We start from the raw sequence: 21852 nt of genomic DNA on the forward strand, positions 1-21852 counted from the left end.
ATATTTTTATTTCATTTTTCTATTAAGGTAGATCACAAGTATATTTTTTTTGAGACAGAATTTTTTCATAATTTGCCAAAATGAAGATTTTACTATGCTCTTTTCAAAAATTTAATAAAAAGTATGGGTCACCGTGCTATTTTTCAAGCTATGGGTCGTTGAAAATTGCCAAAATTTGGTTAGTTGGTTCATGAAAAAACACATTAAAGTTCATTTATAAAAAATATAGCGAAATCCTATATTAAAAAAAATAATTGATTTATACCCGCGAGCCCCCTTAACATTAAGTCCGATCACATGACATAAAAGGCACAATATGTCTCGTGATCTGCAGAATTTACATATTCATCAATTTGTTTCAGTAAATGTTGTAGCTATTTCAAGATTAGATACGATCACATGATCTAAAAGGCAAAATATGTTTAGCTGGCAGACAAGAAGTTTTGTTATTTATTAACGTTCAAGGTGAAAAATGAATTAGGGTCAGGATGGGGTTTACAGAATAAAGAATAATGGGGAAAAAATAGAGAAAAATTGGCATAATAAATGAGAAAATATCACCAAAATAATTGTCATTCCAAATAAAGTAGACGCTGCATATGTAGAAAAGAGAACGATCAGGGAAATATTCAGAGAAATGAGATACATATTTAAAGACAAGAAAAAGATAAAGAATTCTCCTTCTAGACCCTCATAAATGTCTTTCAATGTCATAAAAAGATGTAAATATGTATGTATTAAATGGTTTTTGCATACATTATATCTTTTTTACCTTGGTGGGCAAGAAAATATTAATAAGGATCACATCATACACACGACAACAATCACTTACGGTGCAGTTGGCTGCAAATCATCGTTTCATAAGTATTACATTGACATGCACTTTATCTTTAATTGTGTCATCAAATCTAAGAAGGCATAAAATGAACATCGAAATAATAGTCAATTGTTTTACGTCTTTTTAAAACACTTTAACTAACTTGAAATCGGAATCACGTTTTGTAAGACATATATTAATATTTAACAGTACGGACGTTTACTTAACAATTTTTAAGACACGTTTAAACATATTTAAAACTGGATACTTATCATTAATGAAAATGCAAAAGCACGGCGGCTATACAAATAAAGGTGCCGAATTTGAGAACTCTGATTATAATGTGTTTACAATTACAAACGACCATAACAACAAACATTCAGTGGATAATAATATTAACCACCGTTGTGAGATGCCGGCTAGTGACGTCACAAAGCAAACTGACGGTATAGTTTATAAAAGCGTCAATAATGGAAACAGTCATGTTGTTATGTCAGAAGGCAAATTCGTAGAAAAAGCTGAAGAAAAGAAAGTGGAGATTGATGATGGGAATTCACGTCGTCTTAATTACAAAATCTCTGAAAGTCCACCGATTCATCTGGCTTTGTTCTTTGCTATGCAGGTAAGGTACTATTTGGTTTAATATTCAAAGAATGAATGAACCGCGTTGAAGATACATGTATCGACGCTTATTGTGTCAAGGCAGATTTGAAGTCATATCGGAATTGGAGAATCATGCATATAGACACTAGACATAAGACGTATATACAGTAAAACAAATATTATAACTGTCAAAATGTAACACGACGGGTGTCACATGTTTAGCAGGATCTACTTACCCTTTCGAAGCACCTGTTATCCTTTCGGCGGATTTTGGTTGGTTGGTGTTTGTCAGTCTTTAGTTGTGTATGATGTTGTGTTTTGTTCACTGTTGATTGTCTTTTGATCGTTACGGTATTTAATTTTTTTCAATGGCAAAGTCAGTTCGTTTTCGACCTATGAGTTTGGTTATCCCATTGGTATCTTTCTCCTCTCTCTTTCATAACCTTTTCCCCCTATTCATATGCAATACTAGCTAAAAAAAAAAAACACTAAAAAACCCCAAAAAAACCCAGAACAATTGGAATATCCCTGAACCGTGTAAAAGGCCTACGACCTCCATGCTATCATGGAATTATCGACGGTCGTTATCTAGGCGAAATTGGAGTTATATGTTATACTGCGGTTGTGTCATACATCTACTAGCTTAAGGGATGTTTCTCTATCAAATTGTGTACTATATTTTTTTTATCTTCTGTGAATTTGACAAAGGAATATTATCTTAAAAAAAAAGCCACGTATAGATATATACAAAATTAGATCAACATCAGAAAAATATACGTTTAGGTATGAGGCTTAGAAACTGGGTCGGAGCGAGGTTTCATGAACTGTTTCGTGACGTATACAAAACAAAGTTGAAATTTTCTGACAGTGACCTAACATTGTTTTGATACTGCAGCTAGAGTTAATATTATTAATAATATAAATGTTAACACATAAATTAAACGAATTTCTCCTCCCTAAACGAACCCCACATTTTAAAGAAAACATCAGAGACACGAAATCGACATTGCACGATACGACATTGAACTTTATTACTATATTTTGAAGATAAGAACAACTTACAGGAAGTGGTTTTATAGATGCATGCATTATAAACCACTTTATTTTACTTGTCATTGCAATAAATCGTTTGATAAAATAGTGGTAACAGCAATAAACCGATATTTTGATAAAAGCTCAATAGAAAGTTATCTTTTATTGTGAATAAAAGTAAAAAAAATAATTCGCAATTGATGATGAACAAAGAGCCAACCGGGATATCATTGGAGTCTATGAAACAATGTAAAACTGAAAAACAAATGTAAATAATTCAAGCGATTAATGTACATGTATTAAACAACAAACACATAATATATTACAACAAACTACAATCACTGTACTGCAAGCTCCTCAATTGTGAGAGGCACATGAAGAGAGTGGCTGGGTTAAACCATGTTTACGGGTGTGTACCCCCTCTGACATTGGACAGTGATGGAACAGCACAAAAAATAACTTATTTATAAACAAATATTAAAAAATCAATTGAAACAGGCTTGACTCAGGAAAGGTTTAAAGACTTCAGGAAAACAGAAAATGATCTTTATTCCCACATCACAAGAAAGATTACGTTAAAGGATACATTACAGTCATGACATGACTTTGAGTGTCTTCTATCATAGTTTCTTAAAAACAGACTAGTCGTACCCAAAACTAAGAAGTAAATATGCATACTGTAATAAATATATTGTCTTTATCAGAATGTATTGCTGGCCCTACCATGGTGTTTATCGATGGCCATTTTAGTAGCAGACTTTGTTTGTGCCGAAGACGATTATAATTTTAAAGCCATGCTCCTGTCCACAACTCTTCTAATGTCAGGATTGACCACCCTTGTTCAAGTAACTGTGGGTATAAGGTAATTGTTATTTAATAGTAGTTATAGTAGTAGTAGTACTAGTAGTACTGGTAGTAGTAGTAGTAGTAGTAATAGTCGTAGTCGTAGTAGTAGTAGTAGTAGTAATAGTAGTAGTAGTAGTAATAGTAGTAGTCGTAGTAGTAGTAGTAGTAGTAGTAATACAAGTAGTCGTAGTAATAGTCGTAGTCGTAGTAGTAGTAGTAGTCGTAGTCGTAGTAGTAGTAGTAGTAGTAGTAGTAATAGTAGTAGTCGTAGTCGTAGTAGTAGTAGTAGTAATGGTAGTAGTAGTAGTAGTAGTAGTAGTAGTAGTAGTAGTAATAGTAGTAGTCGTAGTAATAGTCGTAGTCGTAGTAGTAGTAGTAGTAGTAGTAGTAGTAGTAGTAGTAGTAGTAGTAGTAGTAGTAGTAGTAGTAGTAGTAGTAGTAGTAGTAGTAGTAGTAATAATAATAATAATAATAGTAGTAGTAGTAGTAGTAGTAGTAGCAGTAGTAGTAGAGTTGTAGTAGCAGTATTTGATGATTTTAATCCAATGTTCAAGAATATTTCCAAGCGAGATAACCCAAGAAATTTGATAAAAGCTCTGATAGTTTTAAATTGCTCACCGAAATATGATTTTATTATGACACATGATATCTCGTATGTGTATTTAAATTAAGTCTTCATAATTTTGGTAAATTGACATAACCTCGGTTTGGAATGTATCTGTGTTTTATTTTTCTGTTCTTCTGCCTAACTTTTTTATTGCGGTGTAAAATTTTTCAAAAGATGTTGCTTAGTTTTTTTTGTATATGATATCATACAGTCTATACGCTTTTGAAACTGACCCTGTTTAACCGAACACTTTTCTTTGTACGAGTAATCTCCCCAAACACTGTTTTTCTTGTTATCAGATCTCCTCCGCAACCGTAAAAGAAAGCGACAAATTTATTTTTCCAAATTGCTCGTTATATCCTCAGGATGTTAGGTTTTATTTTGACCGAAGCTTTACGGAGACTCCATATGAGAGTTATTTCCCCTTTTATATTGAAATAAATGAAATACATTTGTAACTGGAAAACCATAAGTGATGGAGGCCTAGGGTCTTTTGATTTGAGGTCCTTGGTCCAAAAAAATGAAAATGAGGTCAAGGTCAAAGGTCAAGGTCATGTTCAAAAGTTTTGATTTTGGCTTGTTATCTTTTATTTTCAGAAATCATGCAAGATATCGACAAGATATTTTCAGACAATTGTTAGTTGCGACATGTCGTAACACATAAATTTTACTTAAAAGGGTACGTAACATTTAATGCGAGTTTTCTCCCCTTTTATATCTAATATTAGTTGTATGGTAATATAACTCATTAACAATATGAAGTAGAGGCCTAGAGTCTTTTGATTTGAGATCATTGGTTGATGATCTTGGAATTGAGCTCAAGGTCATAGGTAAATTCAACGTTCTAGATTTTGACCTTTGCTCTTTCCTCTTATGTATACATGATAAAGCCATGGGACTTTTTGCAAAAGGTTGCAAGCAAAGTGACCTTGAAAAAGCCAACCGGAAGTGACCTTTTGTAAACCGGAAGTAGCCATTTTTTGTACTAATTTAATGTAAAAGTATACAGAACCATCTATTTTTGGAATGAGAGTTAAGTAAACTAACAAAACATACCGGAAGTAACATCTTTTATTCCGGAAGTAAAAAATTATCTCCCTTATTTATATCTTTATGTATATAGAAACCATATATTTTTGGAATCAGCGTCAATAAGCTGTCATTTGACGCTAAAATGACATTTAAAACCGAATTTTAATATTTTCATGTAAAAAAGATCTGTACTGGTGGAAAGACCATCAATGGTTCTCTGAACAATTGGTTTTTAATTCTATTGTTCTTTTTTTTTTATCGAAATGTATCATGGCCACGGTATATCAAATTCCTAAACAAACACGTCATTTTGATACATTTTTCTGTATCAAATATCTTCAAAAGCAATAGAACTTTCAATAACAATGACCACTTTTAATTTCTTGAAATAATGAAAGTGGGCAAAGCAGAAACTATAATAAAGTCAACCTTTCTATTATGTCGATCCATTTAATTTGTATACTGTACATACGACATCTGTCGAACGGAGGTTTGGAGTTTGCATTTCAGATGCAGTTGACAACAGAAAACATTGATTAAAAATATGTTTTTCTTGATAATTAGATTGTTTCATCATTTTTTAATCTTATCTGCTATTGAAAAATTAACTGCGACGAAAAATGGAATTTTCATCAATTTTTAAAAGCATCAACCCATAGTCAAAGGTACAATACCCACGATAGAAACATAGGGGAAAAATAAAAAAATAAAAATGAATGTTATTTTCAAATGGCCATTGACAACAGTAAATGCTGACTTAAAATATTTTTTTTGAAGAATCTTATTTGAAAATCCTTTTTAAAGTTCACTTGCTATGGATATTTTTTTTATCACGTTTCAGGTTTAAAAGATATATTAAAAATTATAACAGGGTATAAGTGTTTCCCGTTTACATCGATGATAACTATTTATAGGATTTATCAATGACATAGCACGTGTACTAATTAATGTGAAAAATTTAAATGTCCTTCATTCACGGCTGGTAATCTACACACGCAGAACATTTGGTTCTGCAATGAAAACCGTGAGAGGATTTTCCGGTTGTGCTTGAGTGGAACAATTGTCACCGCTTCGAAAGGTATATACATTTCTAAATCGCAATGTTCTTATTCGACTAGTCAAAATATTGAAAATCGGAGAATGCTATGCTGTGGTGAATACTTAAACGAAGAGATACATGTATCATTTAGTGATGTACGTGGAGTTAAACTCCTACAAAATCAGTTGCCGCACGACAATTTGCCTAAAAAAGTTACATTTTAATTCTAAAATGGTTCTAATTACACACCCTCAAGTTCAAATTTACTTTTTTTTCGGTCAATGGGTATGAATGTCGTTTTGGGCGGTGTGTACGCTGTCAGGTGTTGATCGACATCTTAATAAATATAAAAACCTCATATTTTCATTCTGACCTGCGTGAGGGGATCGGTTCTGATTGAGGACATCGTGAATGCGTGAGGGGACGTGTAATCATAATATAATATCCAAACTATGAGTCTTTGAAAGTTGCCTAAATGTGGTCAGATTGTTCATGAGAAAACACATTTGTGTGCATGAACAAAATTAATTAGATAGAATTTTGAAATACATTGTGGGAAGATAGGTTTTACGAACAGTAAAAGGAAAACAATTGTCAACGATTTGTATCTAGCTACAAATAAAAGTGACGCTCAGATGAAAAAAGTTCGAAAGCCAAGACAAGTACATTGAGGACCAAAAGTTCCAAAAAGTTGTGCCTAATACGGCTAGGGTTTCTGCCTAGAATAAGAACATCCTGGTTATTTCGAATAATTCATAATTTTTTGCAACCAGTGATGTTTTATAAAATGACTATATAATAGATATACATGATAAAATCGAAGTGGTGACTAACTACACAATAAAAACGGTTACATAAAACTATCTAAACCAGCACAAAAATTATCACAGCCGAGTTAGCCAAAACCATAAACGCACAAAGTGACGTAATATATGAATTACTTAAACAATATCCCAAAAATAGGATAGACAGAATTCAGGATTAGATTTGCAAGACTGATATAACATTTATCAATAACAATGAAAATTACAATATAAATTATTATCACATTGTGGACTGGTAGTAAACCATTCCGATTATTTGCCCAAATCCACGAATTTGGACACATATTTGAAATTTATTGGGTAGACTTTTATTCATAAAAAGAAACATGGTCATTTATGGTTATTTCAAAATTATATCTCATAATTTTTATTTATGCACACAAATGTTTTTTTCATAAACAATCTAACCATATTAAGGCAACTTTCAACGACTGATAGCTTGTATATAAAGATATGATTTCAAGTCCCCTCACGCATTCACGATGTTCTCAATCAGAACCAATCCCCTCACGAATGACAAATTGAAAATATGAGGTTTTTAGATTTATAAAGATGTCGATCAACACCGGACAGCGTCCACGACGCCCAAAACGACTTTCATACCCATTGACCGAAAAAAAAAAGAGTAAATTTGAACTTGTAGGTCTGTTAATAGAACCATTTCAAAATCAAAATGTCACTCTTTTTGGCAAATTATCGTGGGACAACTGATTTTGTAGGAGTTCAACTCCACGTACAACAGTAAATGATACATGTATATCTTCGTTCAAGTATTCACCACAGCATAGCATTCTCCGATTTTCAATATTTTGATCATTCGAATAAGAAAATTGCGATTTAGAAATGTATATACCTTTCGAAGCGGTGACAATTGCTCCACTCAAGCACAACCGGAAAATCCTCTCACGGTTTTCATTGCAGAACCAAATGTTCTGCGTGTGTAGATTACCAGCCGTGTCATTCTTGTATATGAATGTCATTCAAATATTTCTTGTGTTTATTTAGTTCCTTGCATAAACGTGCCTCCATAATGAAATGTTTAATGTCATTATAATGTATACATATAAGAATATCAAATTGATCAAATAGAAGTATGGCTAATTGTTCTATGTATTTATTTCCCTCGAAGAGTAATATATATGGTAAAGTTAAAGAAATCAAGTAGAAGTTAAACATCAGACCTTAAATAACATTCCTTGTTAAAGTTAAGTATCCCTGCAGCATAATTATCCCTAGAACAGAAATGTTGTTCATGCCTATGCAAAGTTATTGGCGCAAATTTTATATTTATTTTCAATATTGACTGGGCTAGCTTTTTGTGATCATTTGAAGTTATGTCGAACGAAAACATGAACCAAATAGTGAGAATCAGTAATTAGAGATCGAGCTAACAAATAGCTCTTCTTCCGGTTTATCATGATTTTAATATGGAATATTCTACCTATTTGAATGACATAAAATAATACTTAAATTTTCTATAGTAAGCATTCTGAAGTCATTTATAATTTTTCCAATTGCGACATAATGATGTTTGAATAAACAGGGACAAATTCATGAAGCTGTAATTGTGCTTATGTTACATGATTTAAAGAATTCAAATTTGAAGCGAAAAACAATAATCCAGCTGAACGCTTTGTAATAGGGATACCACTCATTACAGAGGTAAGACATTTTTTGTTGTTGTATTTTGAAAGTAAACATACCACTGTAGTCATGACACATCTTACATAGATTCTTATTGACGCACATATGTTATTCAAAGTATTTGTTTAAATCACTTGTGTACGGTTGTTGCCAAAAATGTACAACTGTCCACTTGTTGCCAAAAATTTACAACTGTCCACTTACTTTGAATAAAAAAAAGGTGTTGAAATATGAAACGATCATACGAATTAAAAGGGTTGCATATAAAACATAACAAACATTGTGCCTACTTTTTTTTTTCAGGTTACCAGTTTATCAAGGTCCAACGACTGCCTACATTATTCCTTTGCTAGCCTTAAAAGAATTACCAGAATGGTCATGTCCAGAGATGCACTCAAAAATAAGCACAGGGTTAAATATGACGTTTCCAGGTATTTAGAATATAAAAACTAAGCCAAAAGTTTAGCCAAACATTTCATGGAAGTGGTCTCATTTGCCATCATGACAGATCTCTTCATTGTTAGTATACATCAACGCAGAATTGATATAGATGTAAAGCAATTCATGGGAAAGCGTCTCAACACGTAAATGCCGTATGTGAACTTTATAAAAGGTTACTCACAAGGTGAACGCGTCTGGCGTACTAAACTATAAGTATCGTTGGTCCTTTTGTCAGATTTAATAGGGTGGTAAAGGGTTATTTTCGTTCAACGTGTTTTGGCAATTTTATTTCACGTGCAGCCGTGAAAAAAGATTCTTTATTCACCGTGTTTCGTGAAATCGGTAAAAAGATCAACGTGCAAGAAATTCGTTCATCGTGAAATGGCAATTTTATTTCGCCTTCTTCCGTGCAGATAGCCCCCCCTTTTACGCCCCTCATTTAATAATCCAAATTAGTGGAGGAAAATGAGAAAATATTTGAATATATAATAAATACATTTGCAAATGCACAAAGTCCACTTTATTTCCTATTTAGGTAATCTGACCACTTTGAACGGAACAGAATCAACGATGAATTACAGAGAGACCGTTATTCTTCCAAGAATACGTGTGGTAAATAATTATCAAACCTTATAAAATACGAGTTATCTGATTGTCAAGTTGTAGATTTTTGTATTTTGTTGACCCTTAAGAAAATTTATTTTATTTTTCATATAAAACTATCAAAGTTGATTCACCTTTTGTTTTATAATAATGTGATTATATTTAGTAACAAAGTTGTGATACTGAAGGTTTATAACGTATTCATTCAAAGAGATATTATCTATAATTTTCGCCCTTTTCCCACGAATATTATTCAAATTTTCTATACTTTAAGTGCATGCTTAGTATTGACCTTATGTCTTGCTTTTTTTTTAAGTTATAGTTATTGACCAAGCAAGTCGGTATATGCCATTTAATCTGCACAGCACGAGATGACCCAATAACCCGAACGACGTAGGAGTTCGGGTTATTGGGTCATCTCGTGCTGTGCAGATTAAATTACATATACCGATTTGATTGGCCAATAACTGTTTTAACACATGACGCAATCAATTTACGTGAACGTTTTAGAAATGTGGACGTTATTCCGCAATCCACTGATCCTAGGAAAGTTTCTTGTAGGGGAAATACGACTTTGGTAAGTTTAAAATTAATATTTTTTTTGATATTTAGACTCATTCTAAAATACGATTTAATGGTGTATTTATTTTTATCGTTTCCGTTAAATTTATTCCCAATTTTTATTTAATTGGTGACGATTAAGACTTTGACAAATTGTGTACTTTCAAATTGGTGTATGAAAAGAAAAATAATTGCAAGGGTTATTGAGTTTAAATTAGATTAATTGCTTTTGAATTTCTTTCCCTCAATGATATGCCTAGAGAAAAAAAGAACCGAGGAAGATGTTATATTACCTAAATTTTAAATGTTAAATAAACAGAAAATACATTTCTCTATTATAACATTTACCCCCCCCCCCCCCCCCCAAAACCAATTTCCTTTTTATCTACTGTATTACTTTTTAAGACACGTCCATCTAAATAAAGTCTGATTGATCTCCAGCTAATCAGCTAATCCTCGTTTTGAAACTAACTTAAATATGATCCTCATTAAATTCGATCCAAAAATAGTCCTTTTATAGGAATAGCTATCCAAAAAGTCGTTATAATTCCATTGAGTCTGAAACTTATCCAAATCAGATTTCTTTTATTCGGATATTCTAAGATACATTTCTTTTTTGGCAGAAATTACCAAAAATTGTTTTAACTATCTTTCTAACTTTAAAACACTGATTTAGATTTACGTTGTACACAAAATATAATAAAATAGTTTATGTCCCAGCTTAGATAAAGAAAAAAAAAAGAGAAACCTTTCGTTTTCCTATTTTGAAACTACGATGTTTGTACGAAGTTCAACTTTGTCGTAATTTCAAGGCAGATAGCGGATTCGGGGGTGGGGGCGAACAGGTCTTTAACCCTTGGATTGGACAAAGTATCGTGTTTTAGCTTATTTAAAATCGTCAATTTTGTCTTTAGTCTCGCTACACTCGGTGATATTTTTTTTAATTTGATAGAATAACGCCCCTTTTAATATCCAGGAACCGCCCCTTAAGATAAAAATAGATTTGAACTGTGCATTATATCTGAGGTAGTTAATGCACACCTTTGCTGTGCATTATCCAGATTATAACACAGTAAGAACAAAGAGATTTAACTCTTGCCATGTGTTAAGAATATGTTAACGCCATATATATCTCATTTATTATGGTAAACTGTATAATATATAATTTTTTTTCGGGTCATGTTTAGAAAGATTAACTATCTATGATCTACAAAACATGCACACTTTTCAAATTTAATACACGTAATAATTTTATTCGCGCAATTTTCCTTGAATCATATTAATATAAAATTAACTTTTGAAACAGATTTCTATTTCTATTTATAGACGATGGGATGTTTAGCATTGGCTGGGTTTATACACATGCTAACAGGGATGTTTGGTTTGGTTGGCATGGTCATGAAATTTGTAGGACCAATAACAGTTATTCCAACAGTATTACTCATTGGTCTTAATGCATTTAAAGTCACAACGAAATTTTGTCAGGTGCACTGGGGAATAGCTGCTGTGTAAGTCTACGTCTAAATAAATTTCATGTAAATTGTATCTGAACGCGTCTGATATAAAACGAGACTTTATTTGAAGAAGGTGGGCTTTACATATCACATAAAAGAGGGACGAAAAGTACCAGAGGGACAGTCCAACTCATAAAATAAACTGACAACGCCATGGTTAAAAATAAAAAAGACAAACAGAAAAATAATAGTACACATGACACAACATAGAAAACTAAAGAATAAGCAACAAGAACCCCACCAAAACTGAGGTGATCTCAGGTGCTCCGGAAGCGTAAGCAGATCCGGCTCCACATGAAAGTGGATACAAGTCACAGAGACCTCTTGTATTGATCACCAATAATAAAAGACAACATAACGTTTGAAAGCGTAATACATAGATAATTTACTAAAAAAATATGAAAACGGCACATTATAAATTTCATGCGTCTGACGTACTTTTCTCGATTTACCATTATCTGGAACGCTTTATTCCGAATATTTGAAAGCGGGAGTTGACATGCTATAAACCTTTCTAAAACATTATTCAATAACTTTTTTTTTTTTTTTTTATCATATTCAGAACTGGATGTACATCTCTGATTCTTTCATTATACCTAGACGGTAAAAGAATGCCAGTACCAGTCTGGACACCAACAAGGAAATGGCACATTGTAAGGTACCCCTTGCAACAAGTATTATCTGTAAGTTTATTAAGATTATTACCTAGTCTTAAGCTTATTACTCTACTAGAACAGTTATGTTTTCTGGTCTGTGCGTCCGTCCGTCCGTCCGTCCGTCCGTCCGTCCGTCCGTCCGTCCGTCCGTCCGTCCTGCTTCAGGTTAAAGTTTTTGGTCGAGGAAGTTTTTGATGAAGTTGAAGTCCAATCAACTATAAACTTAGTAAACATGTTCCTTATCAGACGGAAACCCAGTTGAAATAGAACAAAAGAATCGAAGCTCTTTGTTAGAGAAGGCGATAAATGCTTACTGTAATGTTTACTAATAGTAACACAAATTTTAAAAGTTAAAACAAACAAATAAAACGACAATTTTCTTCTCAATTACGATGTGTTTTATTTTAAAAACACCATTTGCATAAGTTTTCAATTTATCTATTACAGTAATACAGAACAATTAGATATTAAGTCGACGACATGGGTATCTATCAAGTTGGATGAAGAAAATGCATAACCTCCGATATTTTTTTTTTACCACGGACGGAGAACATATCAATCTATTAGTTCAGTAATTTTCGTGTCTGCCCTTCCTTTTTGTGACTAAAGAAAAAATTCAAAAAATGGGTAACATTTGTATCGCAAAGAGAAAATCAAGTGCACCTTTTTAAATTAGGGTGTGTTTGAGGTGTATATTTTGTCCTTAAAACGTACAAAGCAAGAGTATTTGATATATCATCTCACTTCAGATTCTATCATTTTTATATATCAAAGGTACAGGTTGACTTTATAACATAAAAAATCACAGTACGAAAAGATGAAATATATGGGTCAAGTGAAATACCTATCTAATGAATCACAAAAACAGAGTAGGTGTGTTCGAATAGCTATTTTTCTTACTAAAAGTACTTGACGACAGTTAAGTCTTTTAAGTTGGGTGATGAAAATGCATATCGTCGAAAAAATATAATTTTGTGTGTGTGATAACTAGGGTTTATAATCTTCACAACCACTGAAAATGTTTAGTGTGCCCTTCCACGAAATATTTAATTAGAATTTTTTTAAATGTAAAAGAATTTTCGAAAATTCCACCTGACAACCGATCAGACAATAGTTTTAAGTTGAAACAATGCAGACAAGATCATTAACTGATGATCATTAGCTAGTAGATACATTTGTCTTTTAAAATACAACTGACATATAAGGATCGTAATGGTGCTATGTGGATAAATTTATCGGTTTTCAAGAGCAAAATTGGCAGCGCGTCATCCCTGCAATGGCTTCCATTTCTACGATTGTGAAAATGATCTGGCTTAATGGGGAGATAATTTTGACGTAGTAGAATCCTGACTGCTATGATATGATCTTTCTAATATAAATGTAAAAAAATAGAGATTTTATCCCATTTCCACGGTCCACTGAACATAGAAAACGATAGTGAGGATGGGGCATCCATCCGTGTACTTGAGACACATTCTTGTTTATATCTACATGGCTAGTTTTTATTATAAAACTTATGCACATATAATTTTTTCTCAAGAAAGTTCTTCAATGTGTCCAAATTTAGAAGAAATGTACTTTTTTTAATTCTTTAATTCCCGTAAACAAGTTGCCAATATGTTTTAAGTATGCAGTGAACTAAGCGTGACCTTTCTCGAAAAAATCCGGTCATCGCAACACTCATGGATCTGTAATTGAAATAAACTATTTGATTGTACATATTATACACGTGCTCAATATCCATGCTTCTTTGTTGATTGTTTACTGTAAGGTGACAGTTGGTAAACAACGGCTTCAAAAGACGACAATTAGTTAGCTGCCATATTTTCACATCATAACAGACCCGAGAGAATATCTTTTTTTCGATTATACGATATGTATGCGTAAAATATGATAAAATCGTGCACAGAAGACTAACTTTATACATGCATTTATGACATATACATGGTTCAAGAATTACATAAACATTATTTTTCACCAGTCACTCGTTTCATATGACTCTAACTGTTGGCGGGGTTTGTGTTGGTCAGTCTTTAATTGTCAGCTTTTTCTTTTATCTCTGACTTATTTAACACTCACGCCATAACGACAAGACGAAAAAGAAGAAGAGGTATAACACAATTTATCGCTATTTCCTAAAGATTTTACTGACTGATAATTTCCCTTCTCAGCGGAGTCGAGTGATATGAAAAATTATCGCCAGAAAGTTAGGCTCGTGCGTTGTCCATGAAATGAACAATGTCTTCAAGAGTAAAAAAGCGATAAACTGATTATCATTGGTCATCTCAACACTATTGCTTTTCTCACTTTCGCCGTTCCGGCTCAAGCGAGAAAATCAATCTCGTTGGGATGACAAACGATAATCTATAAAGTTAAAAAAACCCGGACAATTCCTTGGTTAAAAGAAATAAAAAAACCGTATATAAAATAGTCTGCAAAACACATAACTGCTGATATCTGTTTAAAAAAACAAGAAAAATTTCAAGTGAACCGGAAGTGTAAGCATTTCATGGTGCACTTGGAGGTACCTGTCGTTTTTTTGTAACTTGCAACCAAAATAAAATCTTAGGGAGACTGATTCTTTTGTTTCCGAATCCCTATATTTCTGTTGCTAGTATATTTGTTATTGGTGCGCTCTTGAAAAATGTGTTTACTCTATGAATGTACATACATCAGTTCATTAGTTTACTAGTTAAAATTGTTGAACAATTGTCTTTTCGGGTCCTTTTATAGCTTACTGTGCACAATTGGTTTTGTTCATTGTTGAAGACCCGTAACTGTTTACTTCTACGTCGTTTTATCTCTGGAGAGTTGTCTCATTGACAGTCATACCATGACTTTTTAATTTTGCATATTTGACTAAATATAGGACATGTTTCTCATATGATGTGTTGTATGAGCAATTCTCTTATGTAATATAGGAAAGAAGACTATTCGTATATTGACATCTATAGGAAAATATCTTGTTAGGTCTTTTTGTCATTTCAATACATAGATGAAAGCCGAAAATAAATCTGAAATGAGGCAGTGTTTGACAAATGCACACAAAGTACTTTCACCTGATGTAATTACAATCATGTCTGATATCTGAAAGACTAAATAATTAATTTTAATAATAGTATTTCTGATACATCTTGTTGTTGCAGTATCGTGAAGATATGTAACATTTCGTTTTCAAATGTATATATATTAAATTATTCAGAAAAATGAAGTAAGGTTTTCAAGAAATATGTAAATAACGGTGGGAAATTTTTGTAAACGAATATTGTAATCTTATGATACAAACTATAAACAAGTAATATTCCATTATTTTTACATTTTATGAAATGTTTTTTTTTTAGATTTTGATCTCCATCCTAATTGGATGGACCCTTTCTGCAATTTTCACTGTGACGAATGTACTTCCGGATGACAAAGATAATGCGCAGTATTTGGCAAGAACAGATTCCAGATCACACGTTATTACATCTACACCTTGGTTTTACTTGCCATATCCAGGTATTTGGTATTCAACACGCAAGAATATTTTCTGATAACTCTTTTTGGATAAATTTTGAATTTTTTCAAATAAGAGAACCGATTTATATTAATATGTTAATCAGCTATAAAGAACTGTACATTGCACAGGTCGTAAGTCACATTATATAATAAATACATGGCGTCGCACGTTGCGTCGTGGCTTCGTACGTGGCGTCGTACAACCAATTGCAAGTTTTTATTTATAATCATTACAGAGAAACCTCAACATTGAGATAACACAGTCCCACTAAACTGAGTTTAAAGCATGTACTCTGTACAGGTAAACAATGTCTGCCGATGTAATATAAATTTGAAGATTGAGAAAGACACTTTTGGTTAAATCATTTAGATATTGCAAAATTAAGGTTTGACCGAGGTTTGTTGTATTTTCCAGGAGGAATTACAATTATCTTGTATTGTATTGCAGTTAAATTTTTTTTTTATTTTTTTTAACTTTTAACCAGTATGTCAATATATTCCTTCACCAGTATCAGACATTAAGTCGTTATTATGCAATTCACAATATATTTTCTTTTAAATACAAAGACAATTGTTAGAATGTAGATTGGCATGGTCAGTGCAAAAATGAAAAACAAGAATGCAAAAACTTACAATAGCACAATAACGTAATGAAGGGATGTATAAGTACAGAGCCACGTCATATGTATCAAAGAAACTCAAAAAGGCATATAGCCAAAGCACATAAGCAAAAATGAAAGACAAGAATTCATAAATTATCATAGAACAATAACACAATGACGGGATGTATAAGTACAGAGCCACGTCATATGTATCAAAGAAACACAAAAAAGGCATATAGCCAAAGCACATTAGCAAAAATGAAAGACAAGAATACAAAAGTTATCATAGTACAATAACACAATGACGGGATGTATAATAAGTACAGAGCCACGTCATATGTATCAAAGAAACACACATAAAAGGCATATAGAAAAAACACATTAGCAAAACTGAAAGCCAAGGTACAAAATTGTATTTCATCAGCGACCTTAAATTTGCATTCGTCCCTGCATATTATCTAACTGCAATGACTTTCTAATATCCTCTTTTTACTACAATACCAAACGTTCCGTATGATTCACATATATAGCCATCATAAGAACACTAGCTGTCAAAATCATATTCACCGATTTGACTCAAATTCTGATATTTAATTTATAACATACACATTTTCAACTTATAATAAGTCTTGAAATAAACAGGTAACAGTACCTATACTAGATAAAACATATCAGAACTTCTTGTGTATTTTAGTCTAGACGCCATCTTATTAACAATCGAAATGACCCTACAAACTACCAACGGTCACATAACACGATATAAACATTAACAGAAATATAAATAGATATGGTCCTCGTCCAAATAGGGTTTTCTTTGTCTTTTTGATTTCATGTTTTAGGTTAAAATAAGTTGATTTTCGATTTTACCTGGTTAAGAAAGATTTTTTGTGGATCGAATCAAACGATTTACCTTTGTTTCACTTTTAATGTTGACATTCGTTTCTTTTAACAATCGAAATCGCATCAATCATGTGTTATCCAGTTCTAGCTAAGGGGTTATATTGAAGTTTACATGAATACGGATTAAATGAGGTAGAATTATTCACTTGCAAGTGAATAATTCATCATCGATAATTCCTAGCTTATTTTTACAAAATTAAATCATTCTGGCTGCTGAAAGCGAATTATTATTTAATTATTTTACTTTCATTAAGGATTGTCGTTATAACAATATGTGTGTTTCCATTAATTAAGCAACATATTTTTTTTCCAGGCCAGTTTGGGCCAATGGATTTCTCAGGTGGTATATTCATGGCATTTTTTACGGCAACTTTATACTCGATAACGGATTCAATTGCTGATTACCATGCATGCGCCAAAATGGCTCGAGTCCCGCCTCCACCGATCCATGCAATAAACAGAGGTTTAATGTTTGAAGGTTGCCTAAGCATGATTTCCGGTTTCTTTGGCGCCGGACACGCTACATCTACGTATGGTGGTCATATAGGATCTATTGGAATCACAAAGGTAATCCGGTAAATAGCAACATTCAAAATTACCATTTTGAAACATCATAATTAGTGTTTCAATTATGCAAAGTCAAAGTGTGTTCTTAGATATGTGGAATAGTTGACAATGATATAGCCAATAAGATGCATTTCTATCAATTATGAGGACTATCTGTATTTTGTTCAATGAAAAATATGAATTATCAGAAGGTTTAAGTTTTTTAAATTCTTTTCTGTTTTTGCTCACGTAAGGCTGAATATGGTCTTGAACTACATCTTTATCATACAATTTCAAAGTTCTTATACTTTGGTTCTTAAATGGACCTTTTACTAAAAACTTACTTCCTTTTTGAAATAAGTCTTTTCATAAGAGTACTTTCTTTGGTCTAGAATTGTCATAATACGAGTATTTGGTGCATTTTTCCGACCTAACTAAAAGCTTGAGGAAATCCATGGCCGCAACTTTGGATCCAAAATGTTCTGTAATCAAACGTTGCAATGCTGATATTGAACACGTTCTAGATCGTGGGTGTCGGTCAAAGTAAATTATGCGATAAACTGTTTAAAATTATTGATAAATTTACCAAAACTGATGTTAATACACAAATAGTGCATACTTATAGGAGTCCATAATTCGTCATTTTTAATGGGCTGTACCAAAATGAAGTTAATTTGTGTCAGTAGTGATATCGCAAATGTTTCTATGTGAAATTTGTAAATGTTTGGCCTGATTTAAAAAAAAAAACCATCAAAAGTTATGCCCAATTTGAACCCTTCGTGAACTTTCTCCTTTCCCCTAAGAACACTTTAAGGTAGATACCAACGATAGTTATTTGACTGAAATTTCCTTTATTTGGATTCTTTTAACACTCTCATTACCAATTTGTTGCAAAAGCATTGGAAACATTGTTATCATTTATCATGGACCAAATGAATAAGACGCAATCGCAGATATCAATATGATAAAAACGAAAAGTTAGAATACGCCAATAAATCATCAACTTATCAAATACGAACCAAATAAAGAAAAAAGATAATTATAGATTATCGTTGATCATCCCAACGAGATTGGATTTCTCGCTTGAGCCGGGACGGCGGAAGCAAGAAAAGCAATCGAGTTGAGATAACCAATGTTATTGTGTTTATTGCTAATTTGCCTATGACGACGTTGTCAATTTCAAGTTAATTTCATTAGCAACGCCATGTGCCACGTGCCTCCTTAGTTTCTAGCGATATTTTTCTATGAAAAATTATCACAAAAAAAGATCAAAAGAAAAATGCACAAAATTGCGGTAATCATTTATATTTCAGAAAAAATGGGAACTATAGTCTGATATAGATAAACGTTACTGACCTTTTTTTTTATTTTTTTACTTTATCAGGTTGCAAGTAGACTTGTTTTTGGATTGTTTCCTTGTATATTGATCCTTTTTGCAATCATCGGAAAACTTGCAGCTGTCTTCATTACCATTCCGTATCCGGTCCTAGGAGGTGTTCAAATTATAGGTTTTGGAATGTTTATTGGGCTTGTGATGTCTAATCTCCAATACATTGACATACACTCAACAAGAAATCTGGCAATCATAGGAATTTCAACACTTTTGGGATTAATGCTACCGTTTTGGGCAAAAGGCAATGCGGATGCCATTGATACAGGTAAAAGTATACACCCATCAAAACATTCACCTTCTTTGATAAATAATTAGTAAACAGTATTTCAATCAAGAAGAACTTTATTTACAGTGTAACTTGCCTAATCCGACAAACAGGGGGATGATAAAAAAAAATTGTCGGATAAAGTAGGATGTTCGAATACTAAATACTCAGGTGTCGGATTAGGCAGGTTACACTTTAAAAATGTAAAATTATTGTTAAATTTTTTTTTAATGACTGACTTTTATTGAACTTGTATCGATAAGACGCAAATAAGGATCACTAAATTTATAAAGAACCTAAAATTAAGCTCAATATATATCATACAACAACAGTAATTTTGTATGAAGACTTATTTTTCTTTTAGGTTCACCTGGATTTGACAGCTTTATACGTGTCGTTTTATCGAACCCATCACTTGTTGGAGGGGTTTCTGCATGTTTTCTGGACAATACTGTACGAGGTAAATGTATTTTCTAGATTGACAAACAGGCCATGTATTCATTAAACAAAAAGACACCCGTCAATTTTTCTTTATCATTACTTCCCTTTTTATAATTTTTACGCAGTTATTAATTCCAGTTTATTTTGGTTATTTTTATGTGAAATATCATTAATTCAGCAGCAATTTTTATTATCAGCTTGATATTTTTTTTTATTGGTCAAATCTAGTCTGCTTTTCATAAGGATTTAGAAGGAGTGACCAGAAAAGAGAAGATAAGTGTGCAAAATTGTAGAAAAGAGATTAATTAGCATGGCCAAAAAAATATAGAATAGTGAAAAATGGTACCAAAAAAAAACTAATAATCTAAACACAAAGGAAGTAGACCATTAATTGATGGCCTATTGCTTTCTATGTTAAATTCCTAAATTTCAAGCAGGCACATATTTATTGTCCAAGTACAACTAAAGTGACAAAAGTCGATGACAAATAAAACCTTACAGTGGCTTGTACGTGAAAAATGAACATAATTTGAATAACATATAAGAGAGAACTATTTCCCTGAACTTCTATAAAATGATCGGTAAAAATGTATATTTCAATTATCATCAGTCATTCAGCCTTCATTTGATACCAAACTTGTTACAATCATGTGTAGAAAATATTTTGTGTTAAATATATATATTATACCTTCTGGTATTTGCTTTCTGACCGGGTCCAAAAAAGAAGTGTTACCTTTATCCCTGCCACTCCATCAACATCATCGTGTTTTTGTTCATTGATGATCACCTCTCTACATCAAAAGTATCAAACATTTATCTTATTCCATATTTCAATATATAATTTATACAGGGACGAGAAAGGAAAGAGGATTATTAGCATGGGGACAAGCAGCGACTGGTGCTGCAGATAAATCAGTCTCACCTGATTACGAAGAAGGTTATGAAATATATGAAATCCAGAGCTGGTCTGCAAGAGTAAACAACTTGTCTTTCACAAAATATATTCCATTTTTTCCAATGTATGATATCAAAAATTTAAGATGCACTTGTTGTAAAAAGAATACTAAATATGAACCATAACATATCGTGTTCTTCATTGGTTATACACAGCATATGTACTTTTGCATGTTTTATGTATTATAGTATACTTGATATTTTTGTCTGTTTAATTTCTCTTCTCTGAAGGACCAAAACCGTCTCTCAATATCCGTTATGAAACCATATAGATACTGGATGTGTTGCAGTTATCAACTACGCTTGTAGGTAGTGAAAAGGAGAAAAGGCTAACAATATGCAGGAAGCGCAAATGAAAAAAATATATTCTAGATTGCTATTATGGTGAATAGTTTTATTTCTCTATGGAAAATATAGATTGTGTCATCTACTGATCTGCTTAGTAATATCATATTTGAACTGTATCATGATTAACACATATCAAGTATAGCAACCACATATATTTTGTGCAAATACAGCTTCCGAAACGGGATTTACCCAAACTATTTTTACCCAAAAAAGAGAACATAATGACTGACAAACAAGTTTTGCACCTGTCCAATGCAGGAGCCGCTGGCCATTGTAAGTCTTGTGTGATTAAAAATTAATAATCAAACCTGATACTACACCTTGCTATATTTATATTTATGGTAAAAATGTAGTAAACCTGATATTTGCAGATTATGAAAATCCGAAACAGTATAAAAAAAAATAGGGAGTAAGTGGTCTCGTCTGAGTTGTGTTACATTTCGATTTGGCGGGTACTCTTTCAGCTTGCTTTGCAGTTTGGGTATTGCTAATTGTTTAAAGCGTGTGGTCAAACATGACAAAAAAGAAAAAGATTTATTATGAATTAAAAAAGGAGCAGGTCCATAAAACCTGAAAAAGCAAGTCGTCGCCTAACTTCACCAGCCAACTGGAAATCAACTGTCACCTTAAGTTGGTAACATCTACGTCATTGGATCTGTGTTCTCCAATTGTCATTAGTTGCAGAT

The 21852-nt window shown here is 32.5% G+C and overlaps 1 protein-coding gene across 1 annotated transcript; it reads left to right on the plus strand.

Annotated features, from left to right (window-relative positions):
- Nucleotides 1-802: 802 nt before the first annotated feature.
- Nucleotides 803-21337, plus strand: LOC139502115 (solute carrier family 23 member 1-like). Its single transcript, XM_071291481.1, has 11 exons — nucleotides 803-1439; nucleotides 3157-3314; nucleotides 8748-8875; nucleotides 9421-9497; nucleotides 11376-11557; nucleotides 12126-12246; nucleotides 15561-15717; nucleotides 17533-17786; nucleotides 19150-19423; nucleotides 19788-19883; nucleotides 20715-21337. Exons 1-11 carry the CDS (start codon nucleotides 1095-1097, stop codon nucleotides 20942-20944), a joined length of 2022 nt encoding a protein of 673 aa, XP_071147582.1. The 5' UTR covers nucleotides 803-1094; the 3' UTR covers nucleotides 20945-21337.
- The last annotated feature ends 515 nt before the right edge of the window (nucleotides 21338-21852 follow it).

Source organism: Mytilus edulis, chromosome 13 (assembly GCF_963676685.1).
Source record: "Mytilus edulis chromosome 13, xbMytEdul2.2, whole genome shotgun sequence".
Classification (NCBI taxonomy): domain Eukaryota; kingdom Metazoa; phylum Mollusca; class Bivalvia; order Mytilida; family Mytilidae; genus Mytilus; species Mytilus edulis.